Below are 23370 nucleotides of genomic sequence, written 5' to 3'. Positions count from 1 at the left end.
AGTTTCTGACCCATCTACCCTTCCAGATATCTACATTTCCCGCCCCGCCCCCTTAATTCCTGTTTCAGCCAAAATATTCAATGTTTTTCAAACACTACAATTGATAACATTTATTTGAAATTGGTAACATTTCATGGAAAGATAGATCCCTGAAAGCACAGTCTTCCGAAGCATGTCTATGTAAAGAGGGGGCTTCAAACTGAAGCAACTGATAGAAAATGCCTATTAATAGCTTTGCAGTTTCTGATATCTGTATCCTTGTTGCCGACTGATGAAATGCTTTGCTGCCAGACCAGCCAGAAGGACAGTATTTGCAACCAACGCAAGAGAGGCAAGGATATATAGGCCCTTTGCCTGCCCATCCTGGCTTTTTTCAGGATATACCTGAGCAGAAGAACCTGAATGTAGGGGGGGAAAGAAGACAAATTGAATGTAAAATTGTAGTTTGAAATATTCTCAGTCATGTATACTGGTGTAACACAATCATATCCTGGTTTATAATCCACACTACTCTTCGGTAATCGGTATTTGACTAAATTACTGAATTAATAGATTACTGCAGATCTTTCTTTCTAAATCCTGGTTAGAAAGACAGTGAAATCTGCATATGTAAATTAAGAAGTAATAGAGCAATCCTTAAGAGGGAGGGCTGAATTGTCTTAGGAGCCAGCATGACCCCTGTGCCGGCATTAGTGCCCCTTGTGCTATGCATATAACCACTTACGCAGGCAGCAGTACAGTGTGAGGCAGGAGCGCGGGGAGCCTTGCTGGCAGTGTATCTCTGACTCAGGAACTCCCTCAGGTGCCAAACGGAGCATTCCCAGGGGTGAGGCTGACTTCAGTCAGCTTCCTGAGCCCTTTTGCCCGGGAACGCCTCCTTTTGCTGGCGCAAACTTGCCCCATGAAACTAAGGAGCAGTTTTACAGGGTTTGGGGGGGGGGGGTAATTTTCACACTCCAACCATGTCCCAGCAAGCTGCTCAGGAGGCGCCACTGTGGCACTGCCCCTGGGCGATCCTGAACCCCCTCACCTTAGGATTGTTCTATAAAATAAGTGAGGCCTTGCATTGTACCTACCTGAGCGATCCACAGAACTGTGATCTCTTTTCAGTCTGAGAGGTCCCACCATAGCATCTCCTTTCCATTTGTAGGAAGAAATCTCTCTCTTACGGCGAGAGATGCAGTTTTTAGTGCAGCGAGAATTCCCATCGGCGCTGTCACAAATTAAAATTTCGCAGTGGATGTAAACAGATGGATGGCTCCGCAGGAATTTGAAGGAACTGAAGCTGAACCTCCCATAATGGTCAAGGACTGGGTAGGCCACGTATGAGTTATCTTTGGCACAGCTGTAATAGAATTTTGTGGTTAGCTTAAAAAGGTCAGATTAGCTGGATCCTGTTATGCAACGCCATGAAGTGTTTACCAGAAATGACAGTACTATGCAGAGGCTCCCAAGTAAATGTTTAAAGATGAGAGAACCCGTAAAACCCTAAGTGTACTGCTGGTGCTGATACAAAAACAGTTCTACTTGGATTAGGCCATCAGCCCATTTTTGCCTGTGCTGTATTTAGGTGATGCAGTGAACAGACCGAGGTTTGTTTGTGATGGGTTGTTGCCACACTTCCCTGTTGCTGCTCACCCTTTCCCTTGCTCACTGAGTGAATGAAGGCTTGCTAGAATTAAATGGCTTCGGTCAAGCTCCAGTCCGGGTCCTGGGCAAAACTGGAGTTTGTTTCTTTCCATCAAGCTAGGATTCTAAGAGAGATTTTCTAAATCCTTGTGGCTGTGAAAGAAATTACCTTCAGCTTTACCAGTTTGCATTTGAACAGTAAACTGGAATTTGTTCAAAGGCTTTCAAAACCAGGAAGCGTTCAGTCACCATCTGAGTACAAAAGGAGGAGGATGGGGAGCATACAAGTATAGTAACAAGTCACATTTGAGCCCGCTGTGAATAACAGCACAATCCTGAAAGGGGGGGTAGTTGGGGTGCCCTGAGACAGTGCAGCCGGGCCGCCTTCTGAGGGGTTCACAGCGGCGCAGGGGGAAACGAAAACTAATTTCCTCCAAGTCCTGTGAAACCCCTCCATTGAGTTTCACAGGGCTACACCAAGCAAAACGGGGTATCCCTGGCCTGATAGGGCTTAGGGAGCTTACTAAAGTCAGCTCCGCCCCCGGGAACACCCCCATCAACACAGGTCGCCTTGCGCTGGAGAAATGCTGCTAGGGAGGCTGCGCTGGCGCCCAAGTCTCACATTGCTCCCCAGAGCTGGTATAAGTTGCCCTGCGCTGGCGTTAGTGCCCACTTAGCTGGGGCAAGTGGCACTAATGCCAGCATAGGAGTCACACCAACTCCAAAGACCCTCCACCCCCCCCTCAGGATTGCTCTGTAAGTGTTCCTGACATCTGCATGCAATCATAATATACCAATTCCAGAATAGTCCTAGATTCTACTGCAAGACAGCTACAACTAAACAAAATACAAATTGTTTGGGTTCTCTTTTTCTAATATTGGCTGGGGGAGTCCTTTGGGCATTAGGCTCCCTGTGTTCTAAGTTTAAATTTAGGTACCTCTATATACCAATACATCATTAGAAGAATAAACAGACCAACAAAAGTTTTTTACATGCTGATAGGATCGTTTCCTACAACAAAATGTTACAATTTAAAGAAACTGATAAATGTTAAAAATGACTCATGATAGTTGAAAGTGAAAGCATTAATAACCAAGTTAAATAAAAAAGGTCTATCCTAAATCAATCCTTCCCTTTCATACACTCTTGTGTAGCTAACTTTTAGTCAGCTTCATTTGCCTCCTTGTCCCAACAACATCCCAGTGTCTTCCTGTATGCTGGTGACTATGGCCAAAGCAACCTTGCTCTTTTCACTTGCTGAAAAATCTCCATGTTCTCTCTTGAAGACAATTTCTGTAGCAAAACCTTTCTGGTTTTCCACTGCACACTCATGAGCCAGCATGGTGGAACGGTCACTGTGTTTAACTGGGATCTCTCAGCCATGAAGCCTGCTGGGTGACCTTGGGGCACTCATTGTTTCTCAGCCTGACTTAAGCACATACGAGAAGCCCTGCTGGATCAGGCCAGTGGTCCATCTGTTCCAGCATCCAGTCTCACACTGTGGCCAACCAGTTCCTCTGGAAGGCTAGCAACAGGGCATAGAGACTGAAGCCTTTCCCTGATGTTGTCTCGTGGCACGGCTATTTGGAGGTTTATTGCCACTGAATATGAAGATTTCCTCAAATTGCTATGGCTAGTAGTCACTGATAGACCTATCCTCTAGGAATCTGTCTAATCCCCTTTGAAAGGGTCCGTCTCTACATCCTCTGGCAGCGAATTCCACCTTTTAATCATTCATGTAAATAAGTACTTCCTTTTGTCCACCCTGAATATACTATCCACCAACTTCAGTGGATGCCCTAGAGTTCTAATATTTTAGGAAAAGGAGAAAGTTCTCTGTGTCATCTCTCTACCCCATGCATGATATTATAAACCTCTAACATAGCCCTCCTTTGTCATCTCTTTCCTAAACTGAAAATTCCTGGATTCTTCAGCCTTTTCTCATAGGAAAGGTGGTCCTTTGTACGTTTTTTTCAGTTCTGCAGTGTCCCTTTTAAGATATAGTGACCAGAACTGCACATACCGTGTTTCCCCAAAAATAAGACACTGTTTCCCCAAAAATAAATTTTTCCTCAACAAGACACACTATGCCTTATTTTCGGGGGCTGTCTTATTTTTATTACCATAAGTACGGTATGTGTCCCGAGTCCACGACCTGGGGCGGACCCTCGGGACTGCGCCTCGCCCCCACCGCCACACCTGGCCCTCCGGGAGAACCCCATCGCCTGGGGAGGCAACCCCACTTACCAGGCCTGGGGGGAAGAGGAGGCGAGGGCGGATGCAGAGCCGGAGGTGGAAACGGGGGGAGGCCAAGTGCCGACCTTGCACTTCGGGGGGAAGTGTGCCTGCCCGAGGCAGACGGCACGGTCCTGGGGGTGGGGGAACAACCTGGGGGACCCGACAGAGGCCAAAGCTCGGCCCCGCATTCCAGCGGGGGAGCGGCAGTCCACCGCGAGTGGAGGCGGATCGTGGGGGGAGCCGTCGGTGGGAGAGGGGAGTGGGGAGAAGACGAGGAACGGGAGTGATCGCCCCCTGGGAGGTTGGGGCATGAGCGCGGGAATAGGGGAAGACTGAGCCCAACGGCCCACGGAGGGCGGGGCTCAAGGGAGTTTAGTCTCCCTCTAGCCACGCCTATCACTATGTCTTATTTTTGGGGTATGGCTTATATTGCGCAAATGCTTGGAAATCCTGCTACAGCTTATTTTATGGGTATGTCTTATTTTCAGGGAAATACGGTAGTATTCCAAATGAGGCTGCACTATAAATCCATATAGGGGCAGTATAATACTGGCTGTGTCATTTTCGATCATTTCCTAATATACAGCAGTTTGACTTTCTTATTGCTGTTGTATGCTGGGTTGACACTTTCATTGAACTATCTGCTATGACCTCACAGTCTCTTTCCCTTTCAGTCTCAGCAAGTTCACACCCCATTAGCATATACTTGAATTTGGGATTTTTTTTTGTTCCAATCTGCACAAATTTAAATTTACCTGCCCTGAAGTTCATTTGACGCATCTTTGCCCACTCACCCAATTTGTGGCGATCCTCCTGGAGCTCTTCATAGTTGGCATTGCTTTTCACCATCCTGAATAATTTTGTGCTATTTGGAAACCTCACCACTACACTGTTCACCCCCAGTTCCAAATCATTTATGGACAAAATAAATAGCACCAGCTCCAATACCAAGTGTTCCAGTGCACAGACATTTATGATGTCTAGGAACCTCATTTCTGCAGTATGACTTGAATACATTTCCCCAGTTGATGTGAAGGTAGTTGAAGTCACCCAGTACCACACCATTGGCTGCTTTAGTCATCTCCCTTATTTCCTTCTCCATCTTGAGATCAGCCTCAAGGGTTTTATCAGGAGGGCGACAGAACACCCCTGCTTTTAAGTAAACCTTAGAGCCTAATATCACTACCCATAACAATTATGTTGGGGAGTTAATTCCCCTAACATTTTCTATCTTATTTGAGACTATGCCCTCTTTAATATACAATGCAACCCCTCTCTGGGCCATCTATAAAGCTTATAACCAGGGATGAGTGCATCCCATTGATTTTTCTCAGTCTACCATTTTTCTGAAACACCCACTACATCTAAATGCCATTTAGAACAAAGCACTCCAGCTCCTCCATCTTGGCTCACACTGTTGTGAGGATAAAATGGAAGAGGGGAGAACAACATTTGTCACCCTGACTTCTTCAGAGGAATGCTGGGAATTAAATGTGGTATGTTTCAACGTGTGACTTATCTCTGTGTGTAGGAACATGGGCATTTCTCTGTTCCACATAGAATTAAATTGTAATTATTCGTGAACTGTGATATTACTCACCCACTTCTGACTAAATCGTAGTTTGGTGATCCAAAATCAGGGTTTGGTGATGCTATGCATGTGTCCACAAACACTAACAAATCAGCGTCACTGGAATGCAGACTGACTTGCACATAGAGAGTTTGGTTCAAGTCTACGTAGTATGGAGAATCGAGAATGGGTGTGGAGAATGAATCAGACTCATAGAAAGACATGCTGAGGCTGTATCTACCCAGAGCACCTGTGTTCTCCACAACATCCTTTTCTGTTATGTACATGACTTCTACAGTTGAATTGTTTTCCATTATACATTTCACAATAATCTCCACGCCCTTTTGGTGGGTGATCACATCACCTTCTGGGGAGGCTGTGATGGTGTTGGTATAAGAAATGGTGTGATTTAGGCTCTGCATAAAACAAGAATAAAACATGTAGTACGATCACCGCTCTTGATGAAGGAAGTGTATTGTCAAAAAGTGGGTCCTAGGTCAGGTTTTAGACTTTCACAAAAAGCAGCAATAAAGTTTCCCTACATTATTGCCACAAATATTTGGTTAACTGACTGATCCAGCCTTTTCCATTCAGACTTGGATATTTGGTGATTCTTCGTTTATACATGAGAAAGATCTCTCCATGACCATTTTTCATTTGAATCCTTGAAAAAGAAATGCATATTGTATCAAATCTAATGAAGCAAACTGCTGCCAATGAAAGCGATGTCACGGTAAACCAGCTGTCAACTTCCTACCAGGCTGCTGTCAGAGTAATTATGAGTAATTTCCATTACAGCATGAAGAAATGCAATTGGAAAGAAAGCAGGAGTGCCCTGTTGCATATGGGAAAGTGCTGTGGGGATTTAGGGCAGGAATTCTATGAACAGTTACCATAGATGTAACTCCCATTGGTTTTCTAAGAAAACAAGCATACAGACAAACTATACAGTGCTCTTTGGTTCTTGGCATTACTCTCTAATAGAATCTTAAAACATAGTGATACAAGGCTTATTCAGTAGATCTTTAAATATTTGTGAAATTACGGATTAAGGCACAACAACATCCTTTGTCTACTGAGGGAATAGAGGTATAATCCTCCCTTTTCTTTCCCCCCACCATCTGCACTGTGAAATACATGTTCCCCAAATACACTCATAGTGTCCCTAACAATATATGTTGTTATTGGTTCCAATAGTGCTTATCTCCATGCGCACTGAAGAAAATTCAAAGTGAAAAGTGGCATTGACTGCTTGCCAGCTAGCATATAACTGTAATTTGCCAGTTTGGGCTTGGATAGGTAAATCTGGAAAGGATTGGATCAAAAAATATTGGGGAGGGAAATGGGATAAAGCGCAAGAAGGGGGCAGGTCCAGGAACTCTACACTAAACTGGCAGGACAAAATATGATGGAAAATAGCCAGACAACAGGCTTACAGTAGTTAGATTTAGATTATTTTAGTTTTGGCTTTCTGGCTTCATTTTTTACCTCTTTAATTGTTCCACAGCTGTTGAAAGGAATTGAAAACGTCACTGGGTTTGAAGCATTAGGTCTGCAATTTGGATCGTTCAGCGCCAAGTCATTTTCATTATAGCCAAGTGAATCCAAGTAAGACTTGCTGAGAATGACTGTGATCATGTCTGAAGAACATGTGAGGGATGCTAACAACAAAGAGAAAAATAAAGTATAATCATCCAAATAAGAAACAACTAGGGTAATACTCTCTTTATTCTTAGTGGGCTTGAGTACTGCCTCTTAAGAGAGGGAGACATTGCTAGAATTTTAGTGCAGATGATGTGCAAATTCTTCTCCTGGCCATGTGCTAAATAGAAGGGGCAGGCACCCTTGATGTATACAAATAAAACTGTCTGTCCAGAAGTTGCAGAGAAGTTCCACAATGACAGAATTATTTAAATTTGGAACAATATAATGTTTTTGTAACTGCTGTTCCACTTTTCAACAACGTTTTTTGCACAGTTGCTATTTTCTGCACAGTTACTATTTTTTACTAATTTTGATGTCATGCTTTATGTTTGATTTGATTTCTATCCCTCCCCTGCTGCAGTGGTATTATTGAATACATATAGTCACAACTCTCTCAGCCCCACCTACCTCACAGGGTGTCTGTTGTGGGGAGGGGAGGGGAATGTGATTGTAAGCTGGTTTGATTCTTAAGTGGTAGAGGAAGTCGGCATATAAAAACCAACTCTTCTTCTCTGCACATTTGTTGCACATTACAGAGCTGAAAACTCTACCATCTCTACCATTTTACTGGCCAGAGATGCAAGTTGAGGGAGTTTGGTCCTTGCCTCCTAGCCTATGCCTATGCCCATGCTGGTGGAACCAACCAACACAAGGCTGGGATGAAACTTGTTTCTTACAGCCTTCTTTGAGGCTGCATTGGGGAGCAGTTGGGTCATATGTGTTTATTTAAATTGTGTGTGTGATTTTATAAGCCACTTTGAAACCTTAGAGTGGGAGAAAAGTAGGACAAAATTATGGAATTAGTTAACTAATCTTTAGCCTCTACATTCAGCTATAGGACTGACATGACTCACACCAATGGAATTAGACTTACTGTTGGGCTGCGGTGTTGGTATTGGTATACTTGTGTAGTGAGCAGAAAAGCCCCTGTAAGAATTGGCATAATCTGTAGACAGCACCACAGTCATAAAATTGGAAGAAGACTCAAGTGTTGGCTTGACAAGGCCGCATACTTGTTTGATTAAACCAGAGTTGGTCACTGGACCATCATAGATGGCGATGAAGTCAAATCTGCAGTTTTCATCCATTTCTAGGCTATGGATCAAAGGAGTGAATAATTTCAGCGAAGGAATTGGGGTGGCAGGGCTATATAATACATTACAACAAGTAGCACAAAGTTGATTACATTGGCCAGGATTAAAAAAAATGCTGTTTAGGCTCCTGAAAGAGGATTGTTTTAGCCAACAAGATCATTTGATTTCTTTGTTAGAATAGCTGATGCCTATTCCATTTTACAAACTGCTTTGCAAAATCCCTCAATTGCAAAAGTAGTTTGGCATGTGACACAGAGATCTGTTTGAGGAGCGTGTCTGAAGTCATGCATATTGGTGACAGGAAGCAATTTTCCTCCAGGCCAGATTAACCAGGGATCCTGGAGGGTTTGTTTTTTTTGTCATCTCCTGGGCATGGAGTAGGGGTTACTGGGGGTGGAGGGGGGGAGGTAGTTGTGAATTTCCTGCATTGTGCAGGGGATTGGACTAGATGACCCTGGTGGTCCCTTCTAACTCTTCCAACTCCTCCTCCTCCTCCTCCTCCTCATCCCTTTATTGGCATAAAAACATCATCCAAAAATTGTACAAAAGGAATGGAGATATTAAAAAGTGCCCTTTATGGCATAATTAAAAGACAGTTACATCAAATAGCTCTGTTTGTTGTTACTGCCATCTAATTAACTGTTTGGCGGGCTTTACAAACAAACTTTAAAAACTGCCACCATCTCTATATATGGGGTGAACGATTTTTCAATAAATAGGAAACGTTAAAAGAATCTGAGTCTTTCTATTAACCAACAGGGGGCTTAAAAGTTCATTACGAGATTCTGTGTAGAAACTACAATAAAATAAGACATGAGCAACTGTTTCAATACAATTGTTGCCACAAGGGCAAAGCCTGTCAGACAGAGGAATTTTCCAAAATCCGCCTTCAAGTAGCGCAGATGGCAAAACATTAAATCTGGCTAGAGAAATGGCTCTACATTGAGAAGGATCACACAGGTGGGATAAGTATGGGGAGGGCTGATAAACATCAAAAGGTACCACTAAATTTAATGGGGAGCATGTTTTATTAGCAGTGCTGTTTAGGTCTTGAAGTCCTATATCTAAGAGTCTGCATTTTATTCTTGGAAAACTTCTGTCCCAACTCTATGATGCTATGATTTGATTCTATGATTCATCATGGTCATGGATTCATAGAACTACTTTCATGAGTTTTTTGCATCCTGGCCATTATCTCAGAAATAGCCTGTGGCAGAGAAAATCTGTAACAAAACTAACACATCTGTCATTAAAAATATACCTCCATTTATGCAAGAGAAAAATTTTTCTCCAGGGTTTTGACCCAGGAATTTAAAAGCACTGAGATTTTCACTGTTTTTAACATATGTGCCAGATGCGGAGACCAAAACCAGAGGATGGCTACCATCTTCATGTCATATTTGTAAGGCCCTAGAGACTTCTGACTGGCCACTGCTGGGAAAAGATTGCTGGGTTGGATGATCCAGCAAGGCATTTACTAACCAGGTGAGGCACGGCGGGATAGATCAGCTCCTCAAACCCAGGTTTTCAAATTCCCCTCCCCACATTTGGGAACTAATGGCAAAAAAAAATTAGTTTCAATAAGTTCTATAGGGTAGTGTATTCATATTAAGGATCAGATTACATGTAATGTTGGAGTTCTATGACTGGAATTCCTCCAAAATATCATTTGGCCCCACAAAAAGCAACACAGAGGGTGTGAGGAGAGAATTCAGATGAAGTCTGCAATAGTGGGGAAGGGGTTATGACTCCTCCCCATGCTGTTTCCTTGTTACAAAATGGTCCGTGCTTGCTTTTTTTAGCCCCAGCAGTGAAAAAAAGTAGCACAATACAGGTAGATTTCTTTTTAAAACCCTATCAGGGTTCAAACAGACTGAATAAGCCATTTCAGTCAGAAACATTGCAAGGTGCAAAGTTAAATTCTCCATTCTTCTTTGCTAAGGCCCCAGATCTCTATCAAGCTCCCTATCAACTGCTTTTTAGGGCCAAATAGCATGTTGGGAATTCAATCACACCAATGTCGCAATTAATTTGACCCACAGTATTTTGAAATGTCATCCTACATTATGTGTGTGTGTAAAGTGCCTTCAAGTCGCAGCCGACTTGTGGCGACCCCTTTTGGGGTTTTCATGGCAAGAGACTAACAGAGGCGGTTTGCCAGTGCCTTCCTCTGCTCAGCAACCCTGGTATTCCTTGGTGGTCTCCCATCCAAATACTAACCAGGGCTGACCCTGCTTGGCTTCTGAGATCTGACGAGATCAGGCTAGCCTGGGCCATCCAGGTCAGGATCCTACATTATAGTAAATTTTAAATATACATATGAATAACAAACATTTCTTTGTATGCCTGCTGTGCAATCACATACTGTGGCTGAAGGTAACCTGAAATGTAAAACATTGGACAAAAATATACTTACAAAATTTCATTGAATGTTAAATTTATCCTTGTATTTGCTTCTGTCTGTATGTGCCAGACACAATAGGCAAATGGTGGGTGTGAGCTTGGATAGTTAGGGCTGGTGAATGAGCCATCTGGGCCGTAAAGTCTACCTCCACAGTTTTCAATTGGGGCTTTAAAAGAAAGTCATTTAAAAATAAAGCTAACATTAAAGGACAGAAATAACAAATGTAATCAATAGGTTTCTTAGAATAGTTCACCTGCTACTTCGTTCTTTTATCTGTGTGAGTATATGTGTGTGGGGGTGGAGGGGTAACTGGTAGCAGTTGAAAGTAAGTAATAGTTTTATTTGCATTTAGCCATAGGCCATTACAAACATGTCCAGGATACCACAGATATGTAATAAAAGGAAATACGAGGTTACTAAAATGCTGGATTAATAATAGAGACATACATAATAAAACTATGCTAAATTGATGCATACAGAGAAATAATAACAAAAAGTTGCAGTGGTGTCCCAATCAGACAATGGAACTGGTAGCAGTTCATTCTTCCCATGTAGGGTTGCCAGGTGCCTCTTAATGACAGGCAATTGCCTGGCAATTAACAGGCCTGCCTGCTGCGCCTCAGCTGGCCGGCAGGTGAAACAGGCCAGCTGAAGGGGGGCAATCCCCACATGCGTGGAACATGGCGTGGGACAATAATGTCTCTTCCAAGGTAAACCCAGATGCAACAGGGATGCTCTAGCAAATCCCTCATAAAACTCTGTGGAAACCATAGAGTTTTTGGAGGAATATGCTAGAGCATCCCTGTCACTTCGGGGTTTGATGGGGACACTCTAGCACATTCCTCCAAAACCCCTGGAAGGGACATTATTGCGTGTGCGTGCTGGGCGCTCACAATCTCACACACACACACTGATGACAAGGGAGAACCAGGCAACCCTACTCCCAAGGTTTCTATACTATCAAATCAGCAGCTTATGTGATACTGAAATAACAGAGGATTTGGTCTTAAGTAAGGTGGCCACCCTACCCCACAATGTGAACCTAGCTGGTTTTCATTGTTGATGCGGAATTGTTTCTAATCCTAGACTTGCTTCGTAATTGGCTGCCTCCGGTTGGAACAATGTTGGACAAGATGGAACTGCCAAATGCAAAAGTGGTTTATAAAGGCTGGCACCATCTCACACATAGTTTTCAGCAGGTGTTGCTGTTACCATTCATGTCACAAAAGTCAATAAGCTGGGCATACAGATACAACATGGAGACATGTCAAAATCAGATCGTTCAGAAAGCCTCACTAGTAACTGGTCCTTAATTTAAAATTGAGCACTTTTAAGGAGTTGACTTGGTAAGCCGGCTTTGAAGATTCATAGGCAGAAAAGCTTTCATACTTATCTTCAAATATCACAGAATTGCCCCCCCCCCAAAGCAATGTATTCTGTTATAATTACCATTGCTAAACTTGCTTCCACTTTTTTTTATTTGTACCTGTATCAGGTACTCAGCTAATACCACTTCATACAGCTGCATGCATATTTAAATAAAGCAGGACTTTTAATAAAAGTTCTAAATTGTATAGGTTCTGATTAGTGCTCAAAGTAGTTTTCATTTGTTTCCAGAACTGGCACCCTTGAGAGAAGGTGGATACCAACTTACCTGATTCAGGTGAGATGAAATAATAAAATGCAAAGACAGTCCTTTTGAAAGCTATGGAGTCTGTTGATAAGCGAAATGTTAAAGCATTCGACGATGACTCAAATACAGGAACAGACTCATGGCTATTGCATATTTGTCCAAGAAAAGATGAGTTAGTTGAAGCACCATCATATATTACAATATTTTCTCTGTCACAGGTTGACGAGGGATTAAATCTAGAAAAAGGGGGAAATGTCATTATTAGATGTGCTATTATAGCACAGTATGCATCTTGCATTTATAAAATTATGGGTTAGTTATGTAAATGATCAAATACACAGATTGATGTCCTAGAGGAACTACTGCATATAGTATAACAGTTATTAAAGATCAGACCTTCATGCCACATCACAAGCTGTTTTTTAAAATCTCTGTTATGAAAATGTACTGTGCTTTTTTCCTGATCAGTTCAAAAAAGACTAAAGTCATAGTAAAATTTCCAGTAAAAAGTGGTGCCATAGATCATCAGAGATCTGATCGGGTGTGCAGATTAAAGTGAGCAGCTACCACCCCAGTGTTGGTTTTAGTCTCCCTCTTCTCTGTCCCTGTGTATTTTTAAAAAATTATTCCTCTTGTCCCCTACATTTGGGCTTCCTCTCTGTGTGTGTCTGCATCCTGTGGTGGGCATTTTGTGATTGTGCCCTCCACCCTGTGTCAGAATTCCAAAGATTGACCACAGGCTCAACAAGGTTGGGGACCCCTGTGCCGGACAGTTGAGCCACCAAGCTGCTCTTGTTCAATATGCCTGTCCAAATCTCTTTCTCGATAATCTCCCTGTACACAGTCTTCTCATGTACAGTTTCAGCTGCACTTCACCTGAGTTCCTTGAGAATATGATCCTGTACTTCTGCTTTATCGTTTATTAGTGTTTAATTTTTTTTTATTTTACAAAATTTATATCCTGCTGTTCTGCTCTCACAAGGGCCACCAAGACGGCCAACAAATTACAACCTTTTCTGTTACACTGGTCCACAATCCATTTAAAGAATACTCACTGGAAATAAGAGAAGATCAGTCGGATATTTTGATCCACATCTTTCTCTATATGCCATATGCAGTTCTCATTTGCATTAACTTCAATTGGCAGTGCTTTGTAAGGCGTACTCAGGATTCCACCACACTCAGTTTTCCCTGGTTTTAGGAAATCATCAGTGATCATTGGTTAATATTCGAAAGATTCCATGGAACAATTTGACTTGTACATTCAGACAACAACTCCATGTAACTGTACTGATTAACTTCATAGAACATTTAAAATAATGACTTTATAATTTCACTGTATATGCTTCGAACTAGAAAGAAAAATGACAACACTTAGATCCTTGCAAATTGCAGCCATAGAAAACTCCTCCTAGGCTGTTGCCACCAGTTATAATTTAAGCCAAATGTTATTTCTTATTTCAAAGACAGCTGTAACCAAATGAGTGTTACTTCAAAGTAAGTATGTTCGCGGTTTCAGTTTCTGACATACAGATCCCTGTCCAGAAAAAAGTAAGCTCTCTTAAATTCCGTTGAAAGGAATAGGACATAAATTACTCATCACTAATTTACTCCATTGTTTTCAGTGGGAGTTAGGCAGGGCTTATTTCAATGGATGGCAACCAAAGATTTACAGTACCAAGGTTTCTGATATTGCACAGTCGCAACACATTCATGTCAGCATCGAGCCATAAAGCAATTACGGTGATTTAACAACTGTTGATTAAGAGAATAAAATTTTATATTGTTTTTAAATATTTTGTATTCTTCCATACCTTGGAATTCTACCAGGTTATTTTCTGCAAGAGTCCAGCCAAAGAAAAGCACCAGGAGAGGGTATTGTTGGAATGCTGGCATTTTAGTAAATAGTTGATTCTCTCATGTTCTGGCCTTTTTATATTTCTACCCATTTCATAGTGATTTCACCAACATCTCAGTCCACGTGGTCCCATGATAGCATGTGTAATCTTTTAGATTTTCCCAGCGCTTTACACATAAAGGGGAGATACACTTGAGAAAGCTCCAGGTGTTACATGCTGGACTAAATGTGCTATATATTTGGGAAACACTAAATGAAATGGGTCACACTTACCTGGCAGAAACCAAAGTCCCAAGTGCCACTTGCCTGGACAGACCATATTACTCAAAACCTCAAAAATGATGCCAATGCATAAATTCCCATTTTATGGATTAGTCACATTAAACAAATTGGACATTGCTTTATTTTGTATATCATCCACAAATTGCTTTATTAGAATGAATCTAAACTAAAGCTTTCTTACTAGCTATCATATTAGACTCATCGAGAATTGAGCAGTACATCTGCTCAGAATATCACGGAGGCCTTCCATACCTATCATGAATGTAGTCCACTATTCATTTATGCTGACATAAACTGATTATTGTTAAATAATGAAAGTAATGCTAACTAAATGTTTGTACACATGTTAAAAGAAAGCCTTAAGATGCATAACAATCTCATGCTTGCAGGCTACAGAAGATAATTAAAGAAGTGGGGGACCCGCAAGGACTTGCGGAGGAGGGATGTCTCATGGCTCATTCCCTTCTCCACTATTTCCTCTTTTCCTTCCCTGAAAGCCTACATAGCCTCTCTCCTTTTCCAGCTTCTTTCTCTCCTTCTCGCCAACCAACCAGAAAAAATACCTTTACCTTCCTCCTGTCTTCAGCTTTGCCTCCTTTCCTCCCCCTGGTAGCCTCTGCCTGGAAATACTATGGCTCAGTTGCACCATGTAGGCCACCGATCTGGGCTCAATTGTGCAGTGAGAAACCTGCAAGGACTTGCAGAGTGCACCTCATTGTTTACTGTATCCTCTTCCCATACTATTTCCTCTTTTATTACTCCTGGCAACCCCCTTACCTTTCCCTTCCTTCTGTCCTTCTCACCCACCAACCAATCTACTTTATATCTGCCCCTTCATCTTCAATTATGTTAATTTTTAAATTTACTTTATTATACATTACCTTTCTCCCTAATGGGGACCCAAAGCAGCTGACATCATTCTCCTCACCTCCATTCTAGTCTCACAACAACCCTATGAGGTAGGTTATACTGAGAATGTGTGACTGCTCCATGGCCACCCAGGGAATGTCTACAACACAGTGGCAATTTGAACTGGGTTCTCCCAGATCCTAGTCTGAAACTCTAACCACTCTATTACGCTGACTTTCATGAGACTCCCCCCTCTTTTATAACTAACTACTGAATTATGAGGGATGCTGACCCAACTGGTAGGCACCTTGTTCTAGCAGGTACTATATTATACAGCGTTTTGTGTTAATGATTTTAGAATAATTTGGGATGATTTTTTTATGGGTTTTTATGTATTTTATTGCTATGCTGTTTCAATGTTGTTACCCGCCCTGAACCTGGCCTTGGCTGGGGAGGGCAGGTGTGATGGATAAGGGGTTAATCTGCAGCAAGAGCGGACAGACCAAGAGTGGCCAGAGCCAGAGAGCTCTGAGAGACAGAAAAGCATTCGAAGCTTGGGACCCACTGTTTTTCCATGCCATCGGTCAATGACCTTGTCAGAGCCACAGGTGTAGTATTACCCATAGCTTAAACTACATCACAAGAGCTAGAAGTATATGTGTGCGCGCAGATATTCAAGGCACAGAGAAGATATAACGTGTGAGGGTGTGTGATTAGAAAGGTACGTGCAGCTGTGTAAATATACATAGTAGCCTGGGAAAACTGGCATCTAGTTCATCCTCTAACATAGCCCTACAGTGAAATCCTAAGGAGATTTACTCCAGTCAAAGACCATTCATTTCAGTGGGCTTAGACTGGAGTAACTCTGCATAAGTTTTCACTGTTACTGCATTTAATATGAAATTCTGCAAGTGCAGGAAGGGCTGTGTATGGTTCATACTTCTGCAACCACGTCACTCAAGGGCAGGATTTGGTACTAATTCAAACAACAAGGCCCTCCACATTGATTTGGAACCAAACATAGCACGAATTTGGGTCCATTATTTTTCTTTACAGGAAAAGTCTGACTTGAGCGACAAAAATAACTCAAGAGCAAATTGATAGCCCTTTGCTTTGTCTGTTGGTTGGTTATGGGAGCAATAACAGTGTAGTGCTTTACCATGATTACAATAACACCTCTTGGAGAACAAGTAGTGAACTTGTTCACTGTTGTAAGTTGCAAGGCTGACATATGTAGATACATAAACAAACATAAGAAATTTGAAGCTGTTCGTGCATTGGCCGATGGCTAGACTAACACAGAAGCCTCATGAACCAGTTGCCCACCGTACTTACTCTGTAATGGGAAAGTGTGATATTAACTCCTCTTTGGGTTTATATTGACTACCGGTAGTTTGTTCTCAGCTTGGCTACAGACACTCCCATGAGCCAATCCAAAGGAGGCTTTTAATAGATTTTGCTCATGTTCAAAAATATGGCTGACTAATAGCTATATTTGAGAATCAAGAACTACTTTTTCCTATTGGTCAGATTTATCCCTCCTTTCCCTAAACTGTGTTGACTGACTCTCTTACATGAGTGATCTCGGCTTGCCTCTGCAGAAATCTGCCTGGGTTGCACCTGGTTTCTGCTTGTTGCATTCTGTTGCCTAAACTGGATATGTTGCACTATTAGGGTTGCCAACCTCCAGGTGTTAGCTGGCAATCTCCTGCTCTTACAACTGATCTCCAGCAGATAGAGATCAATTCACATGGAGAAAATGGCCGCTTTGGCAATTGGACTCTGAAGTCTCTCCCCTCCCCAAACCCCACCCTCCTCAGGATCCGCCCCAAAAACCTCCCGACGGTGGCGAAGGGGGACCTGGCAACCCTATGAACTGAATACAACTGATGTGTTGACCAGCTTTCTGGGGATGGATGAGAATCACTTAGTACTACTGGTTCCTCTGAGCTCTGTGAGCCTATGAGCATTTTTTCTAAGCCACTTCATGATGTGTGCCAGGGCAATTGGGTTTTGATCTGGCAACAATGCCCTAGACTCTTGACACAGAAAAAGTTTCTTCTGGATGATTCACCATGTGGTAAGAGGTCACAATTGCCCAAGTGTGTGTTCCCAAAATATATAAACAAATAGAAGTCTTGTGGCAACTTAAAAGACTATATATATATATATATATATATATATATATATATATATATATATATATATATATATATATATATATATATATATATATTCTACCATGAACTTTTGTGGCCTACAGAAAGTTTATTCTAGAATTAAACACTTCTTTTCCTTTAAGGTGCCGTGATTATTTTGGTGCCAACCACCAAGAGGCCTGGCGGCTGCCCAATGAATAAAATGGGGTGGACCAGACAGCCAGACCTTGGCCTCCAGGTCTGCCTAGAGGCCCTGCCCCCTGCAACCTTCTTGGGGGCTCAGGTTGGCCAGTTTAAATGGCCACCAGGCCAATTGACAGGTCCATCACACCCTGCTGTGGAGCGAGGGGAGGAAGAAGAAGAGTTGGTTTTTAAGTGGTCTTCTACCACTTAAGGAAGAATCAAACCGGCTTACAATCACCTTCCCTTTCCCTCCCCACAACAGACACCCTGTGAGATAGGTGAGGCTGAGAGAGCTCTAAGAGAGCTGTGACTAGCCCAAGGTCACCCAGCTGGCTTCATGTGTAGGAGTGGGGAAATAAATCCAGTTCACCAGATTAGCTACCACCTCTCATGTGGAGGAGCGGGGAATCAAACCCAGTTCTCCAGATCAAAGTCCACTGCTCCAAACCACAGCTCTTAACCACTACACCACACCACCCTCCCCTTTCACCCGCTTCTGGCTCTGGGGCTGCAAAGACGGCCCTGGGTAATTCCAGTGCTGTGGCTTTTGGTGCAACAGACTAACATAGGAAATGTTCCCAGGATGCAGTAAATTTCAACTGACATAATCGGTAAGCATATTCAGGAGGAAATGTTAACTATGCAACAGTGACAGATAATTCACATTAATGGAACTTTGTCTTGGCAAAAATGAATGTGAAAAATTGTTTTCAGTATGATTGCATACAATGATATATATGATTGGATACGCAAAACATGAAGCTTTTCCAGATAGATTTATTTTGTTAAGTCCCTGAGAAAATTAATCAAGATGATTCACAGCAAAATGCTTTACTGATATTTCCTACTGAATCGAAAGATCTGAGATTTAAAGGAGTGACAAAGCCAGACAAAAGGAGGGGTTTCAAGGCTCACACCCTTATAACATCTCCAACTGCCTACATTGGTGATTATTCTGTAATTCAATAAAAGAGAAAGATTTATTTAGTATAGAACTATTGTACTTGATAGGAATTCCTAGGAATCACATTGAAATTTCCAGGTCTTACTCCCTCAGATTACTCAAGCATAAATGGCCCAAGGACTTGCTCATGTTCAAAATCAAAGTTTGTTTCTCTCTTTTCCCTATGTTGACAGCCCTGGTAGCAGCGGGATCGAAAATCATTTTTGCGGCACGCCATAATCTTGCATCGCATGTAAACTGTACTTCCATGGGAAGAGGGGGGCCGTTTAGCTCTTAACTGCAGGCTTCTTCTGTCTCCTGAATAATAATAGGTGGAAGTAGACTTACGTGCACACCTGAAATACAAGGAATAAGCACTTTATTCTTCATTATAATACAGAGACTGTATTATGTTATCTGTCTGTGTTATATTGATAATAATGCTTTGGGCACAACTTAGGTGGGGTTTCTTTGCATACCAACGTAAATTAGTAGATTTGGCAATAAAACCAGAAAGAACACTATAAAGAGAACAAGTCTTTGAGAATAAGAACTCTGTGAAAAGTATCTGTTAAAGTTATAACAAAAGCAGTTTTCTCAGGTAGTTAAAGTATTTTCCTATATATACATTTAATTTGTCTTCCTCTAAAATTGTGTATTATTTTATTGTGTTGTTAATGTTTTATAACTCACTTTTAGTACTTAGAAAGTAATAGGTTTCCTAAATTAAATGAATATACGAACACCTTTGATATTTACCAAGCCAAATAATTACCACAAGCCCTATGTGACAGCATTAATGGTTAATAAATCCAATTTTCCCTACTTGTCACAGGCAACAAAACTGAATTATGTGGGGTGGTTCAAGTACCTGCTTATGTGGGGGTGATTAAAGCATCATAATGATTGGCTGGTGGGCTGTGATTAGTTTAGTGGATCTACAAGTTGTGTAGGCCAATTGGTTCTTGTAGACCACGGTCACACAGCCCGGATAACCTACAAGAACCAATGAACTCTGACCGTGAAAGCCTTCGACAATATTTTGTGTAGGCCAATTTTAGAGTTCCATTTTGATCTGGATATTTTGTTCAGTACTAGGAATTACAGGAAGGGAAGGACCTCAGAAGGGTATAAATGACATAGATTCCATCCTCCAAAGCAGCCATTTCCTCCAGAGGAACTAGGGTTGCCAACCTCCAATGAATGCTGGAGATCACTTGGAATTACAACTAATACCCAAATGATCAGTATGGATCTCTGTAGTTGGAAGATCTGTTGTGACTCCAGGAGAGCCACTGCTGTTGTAGGAGGGGGAGAGGAAGGCTGAACCCTTGAAGACAGGAAGCTTTTGGATTTGCTTCAAGCCAACTAGATAAACTATTTCTTAAGGTCATGTTTATATTTAAGATAGGTCACAAAATAGTGCTGGGGGTGCAAAGGTGGTACATGGAAAGGACCATAACTTCAAAGTTGCTCAGCTCAGTCCCACTAGCTACAACCTCCAAGAAGATAATAACGTTCATTCACATTCCTTTCCTAATGTTTAACATGTTTTAGTGGGTTCCTGGGAAGTCAGAGATATGCAGTATGATCAGAAAGACTGGTGCAAGAGTGAAGGACACTGGGGCCCATGGGGATGAAGAGATATGTTGCAGTAAGTCTCAGGAGGTGGAGAGACCGAAGCAATCCAGAATAGAAGATGCTATAAACGAAACAGGGTGAAGTAGGAGAGTGAGTGCATATTGCAGACGTGTTTGGTACCAAGAAAGACTGTAAAATGATGGGTGCAGAGAGCTTAGAGGACTGGCAGGAGGAACAAAGGAACAATTGGGGAAGAAGAAAGTACTGGTAAAGTTTATCTGCTTTGGACAAAAAAAAAAAACCCCGAAAAAAATGGTGCTCTGACTGATAGTATATAAGGAGCAAGAAAATATTGATGGTTAAATCAGCAATAGTTTTTTTGTTTTTTGTTTTGCTTACCCATTGACTGTAATTTCATGTACATTAGTTCTGAAGTTAGAATCAGGAGAAGCAATCCAATCTTTTAAGAGTAATACCATATATTTAGAACAGAGAGTGATAGTGACTCGGAGTATATCTGCATTCTGATCCATACTAATAAAGCGAGGCATGTTATGAGTTTGGTGTGAAAATGGCTGCGAGTAGAACTCAAGAATCATTCTCAATTGTCCATTTGGCATTGGGTCCTTTCCTGTGGAGTCAGACTCATCAACCATGTGTGTTTCTTCTTTTGTTGTCTGCTGGTTCATTTTGCAGATAAAGCGAATCTGAACAGTTCTCATCGTTCCACCACTCATTCCAGAGCAGCTGACTGTGTTCAAGTAGCTGACAACATTCCCAGTTCTCTGTTAAACATTACAGAAATCATAAGAACAGTATTAAAAAACACACACAAACCAAAATAGTGAAATGTGTCAACTTTTGTCCTGACCTGGATGGCCCAGGCTAGCTCAATTTTGTCAGATCTCGGAAACTAAGCAGGGTTGGGCCTGGTCACTATCTTCATGAGAGGCCACCAAGGAATAGGGGTGTGCAATTGACTAAAAACGAACAGAACCCACTTCTCCAAAAAATACCTTATTGGCCTTTTTCAGTTTTTTTTTAAACTGTTAGAAAAAATGGGGGCAATAAATGGAGCAAAAAAAGTGGATTCCAAATAATGCTGATTTTTTTTTTTGCATTATTTGGGCCACTTCGGCCCCACCACCATTTTTCTCCTTTCCCTCTCTCTCCCCCTCCCTCTCTCCTCCTCCTTCCCCCTTACTTACCTGAGTCAGATCCACACAGTTTACTGGCTTGGATCTTCATGGGGATGTCTGAGCTGGCGAGCAGCATGCATCTAAAGGCCCTCACCTTCAGATCAATGCTACCTGCAGGCTCGGACCTCTGTGGGGAGGTCCAAGCCAGCAAGCAGTGTACATCTGGAACCCAGCACATAGATCACCCGCCTCTGACACCCCTAACTTCAGGGGTGGCGGGGGAGAACGATCCAAGTGCAGGGCTGGAGCCCAGCATGTAGATCACCTTTCCCTACCGACCTCAAATTCAGGGGCTGCGGGGGAGGGTGATCAAAGCACTGGGCTTGAGCTCTGTGCAGGGTATTTTTCAGGTTCAGGTTTATTACACCCAGAAATTTTCAAGCATTCAAAAAAAAAAAAAAGCAGAATCCGTTATATACAACTTTTTTGGATTTTCAAAAAATTCCAGGTTTAATAAACCCGAACCCCAAAATACTGAAAAAAAAAGGTGCACAACCCTACTGAGTAATACCAGCGTCCTGATGCAGAGGCAGACAACAGCAAACCAGCACTGAACATCTCTTGCTTTGAAAACCATATGGGGTTGGCATAAGTTGGCTGTGTCTTGACGGGGGGGAAAGCCTTTCACCAAATAGGCAGGTTACAGTGTTATCCTAAGCAGTTACACTCTTCTAAGTCCATTGAAGCCAGTGGACTTAATGGTGTCACTCTCTTTTGGATCGCACCATGTCCCAGTACTGGTGAAACTAAATGGGTTTCATTTCAACAGTGTACCATATCCTTTATTATGCTTCTGCCCAAGGATGATGATTTGAAATCTCAACATGTGGACATTTTCTTTTGGCGCAATGGCCTGATTTAAATGTTTTCAGAATATTCAAACCTTTACACTTAACATTGTCTGGGGATCCACAGCATAGAGAATACAGCAAAGATTCTGCGGTCCTCTTATCATCTGTTTACAGGTCTTTCATTTTGCGAGAGGCTTAGTAGCTTCATGTTTGGAAAATAATGCATTTCAGTGTTTGCATGATCCTCATGACTAACTAGATATCAGTTATTTTTAAGGGCTGTGTGAATGCATCTTCTACTGTTGGATTAGGGAAGGGAACTATGTTTCAGCATTTGTTTTTTCACAAGTTTCCCAGCAAGTTAGACTCACTAAATTTATGTACAAACACGTAGTCTTGAGTTGGATAGAGGTGTTGATGTTTTGTATGCTGAATATAAATCTTGAATGGTGTTTAGACTCAACTGGGTTCTTACCTGGAACCTGTTTTTTGAGCACTGTATCAGCCATGGAACATGGCTTAGATTCAACTGGGTTCTCACCTGGAACCTGTTATTTTGAGATCTGTATCAGCCGCTCTGAGTTTGGCTGGGATAGAGTGGGGTATAAATAAAAATAAGTAAAATAAACACATGAACTAATAAAGATATAGAGGAGGGGGGGTCTCTCATCATGAAGAATGAAAACAGCTGGTGTGAAAGAAAGATAGTCAACTAAAACTAGAGTGCACATATACAGCATTAAGGGGTAATTACTTCCAGAGGAGAGGACATGGCATCCAAGTATATTTGAGACCCATCACCTTTCAGTTTAGAAATTAAAAACAGACATTATGCAAGCAAAATGTAAAACACCTTTGTTTAAAGGCTATATTATATATGTAAATGCCATTCAATAAGTCACACTTGAGTTATGGTAACCCTAGCAAGGGGCTTTCAAGGCAAGTAACAAGCAGAGGGGGGTTGCCATCCAAGTACTGACCCTGCTTAGCTTCTGAGATCTGACAAGATCAGGCTATACCATACCATTCCATATCCCAGGATATTAACTCTATTTAATTCTGGATTAATCAGTATGGAATAAATAATGGGTGGCTTTGGTTGACACATTGTACCCAATGTATGGTAACATTTTCTTTATTACTTGGGATTTTCCTGAATGAGGTCAACAGTTGTTTGTATATGTCATACTATCCTCTGAATATGTTTTCACTGGTACTAATATCAGTAGAACAACCACTTTACTAACCTCAT

At 41.9% G+C, this 23370-nt stretch overlaps 1 protein-coding gene across 1 annotated transcript in view; it reads right to left on the bottom strand.

Moving 5' to 3' along the window:
* Positions 1–225: 225 nt before the first annotated feature.
* Positions 226–23370, bottom strand: part of LOC130478326 (deleted in malignant brain tumors 1 protein-like) — a 377479-nt gene continuing 354334 nt past the window's right edge. Inside the window, 10 exon segments of the mRNA XM_056850473.1 lie at positions 226–398; positions 1077–1345; positions 5469–5854; positions 6927–7099; positions 8017–8237; positions 10653–10806; positions 12295–12509; positions 13329–13464; positions 18896–18903; positions 20528–20913. Coding sequence (XP_056706451.1) covers positions 226–398; positions 1077–1345; positions 5469–5854; positions 6927–7099; positions 8017–8237; positions 10653–10806; positions 12295–12509; positions 13329–13464; positions 18896–18903; positions 20528–20913 — 2121 coding nt within the window.

This window comes from Euleptes europaea, chromosome 5 (genome assembly GCF_029931775.1).
Source record: "Euleptes europaea isolate rEulEur1 chromosome 5, rEulEur1.hap1, whole genome shotgun sequence".
NCBI classification, from domain to species: domain Eukaryota; kingdom Metazoa; phylum Chordata; class Lepidosauria; order Squamata; family Sphaerodactylidae; genus Euleptes; species Euleptes europaea.
Note: the sequence above shows the minus strand (reverse complement) of the source record. Positions and strands in the feature narration are given on the sequence as shown.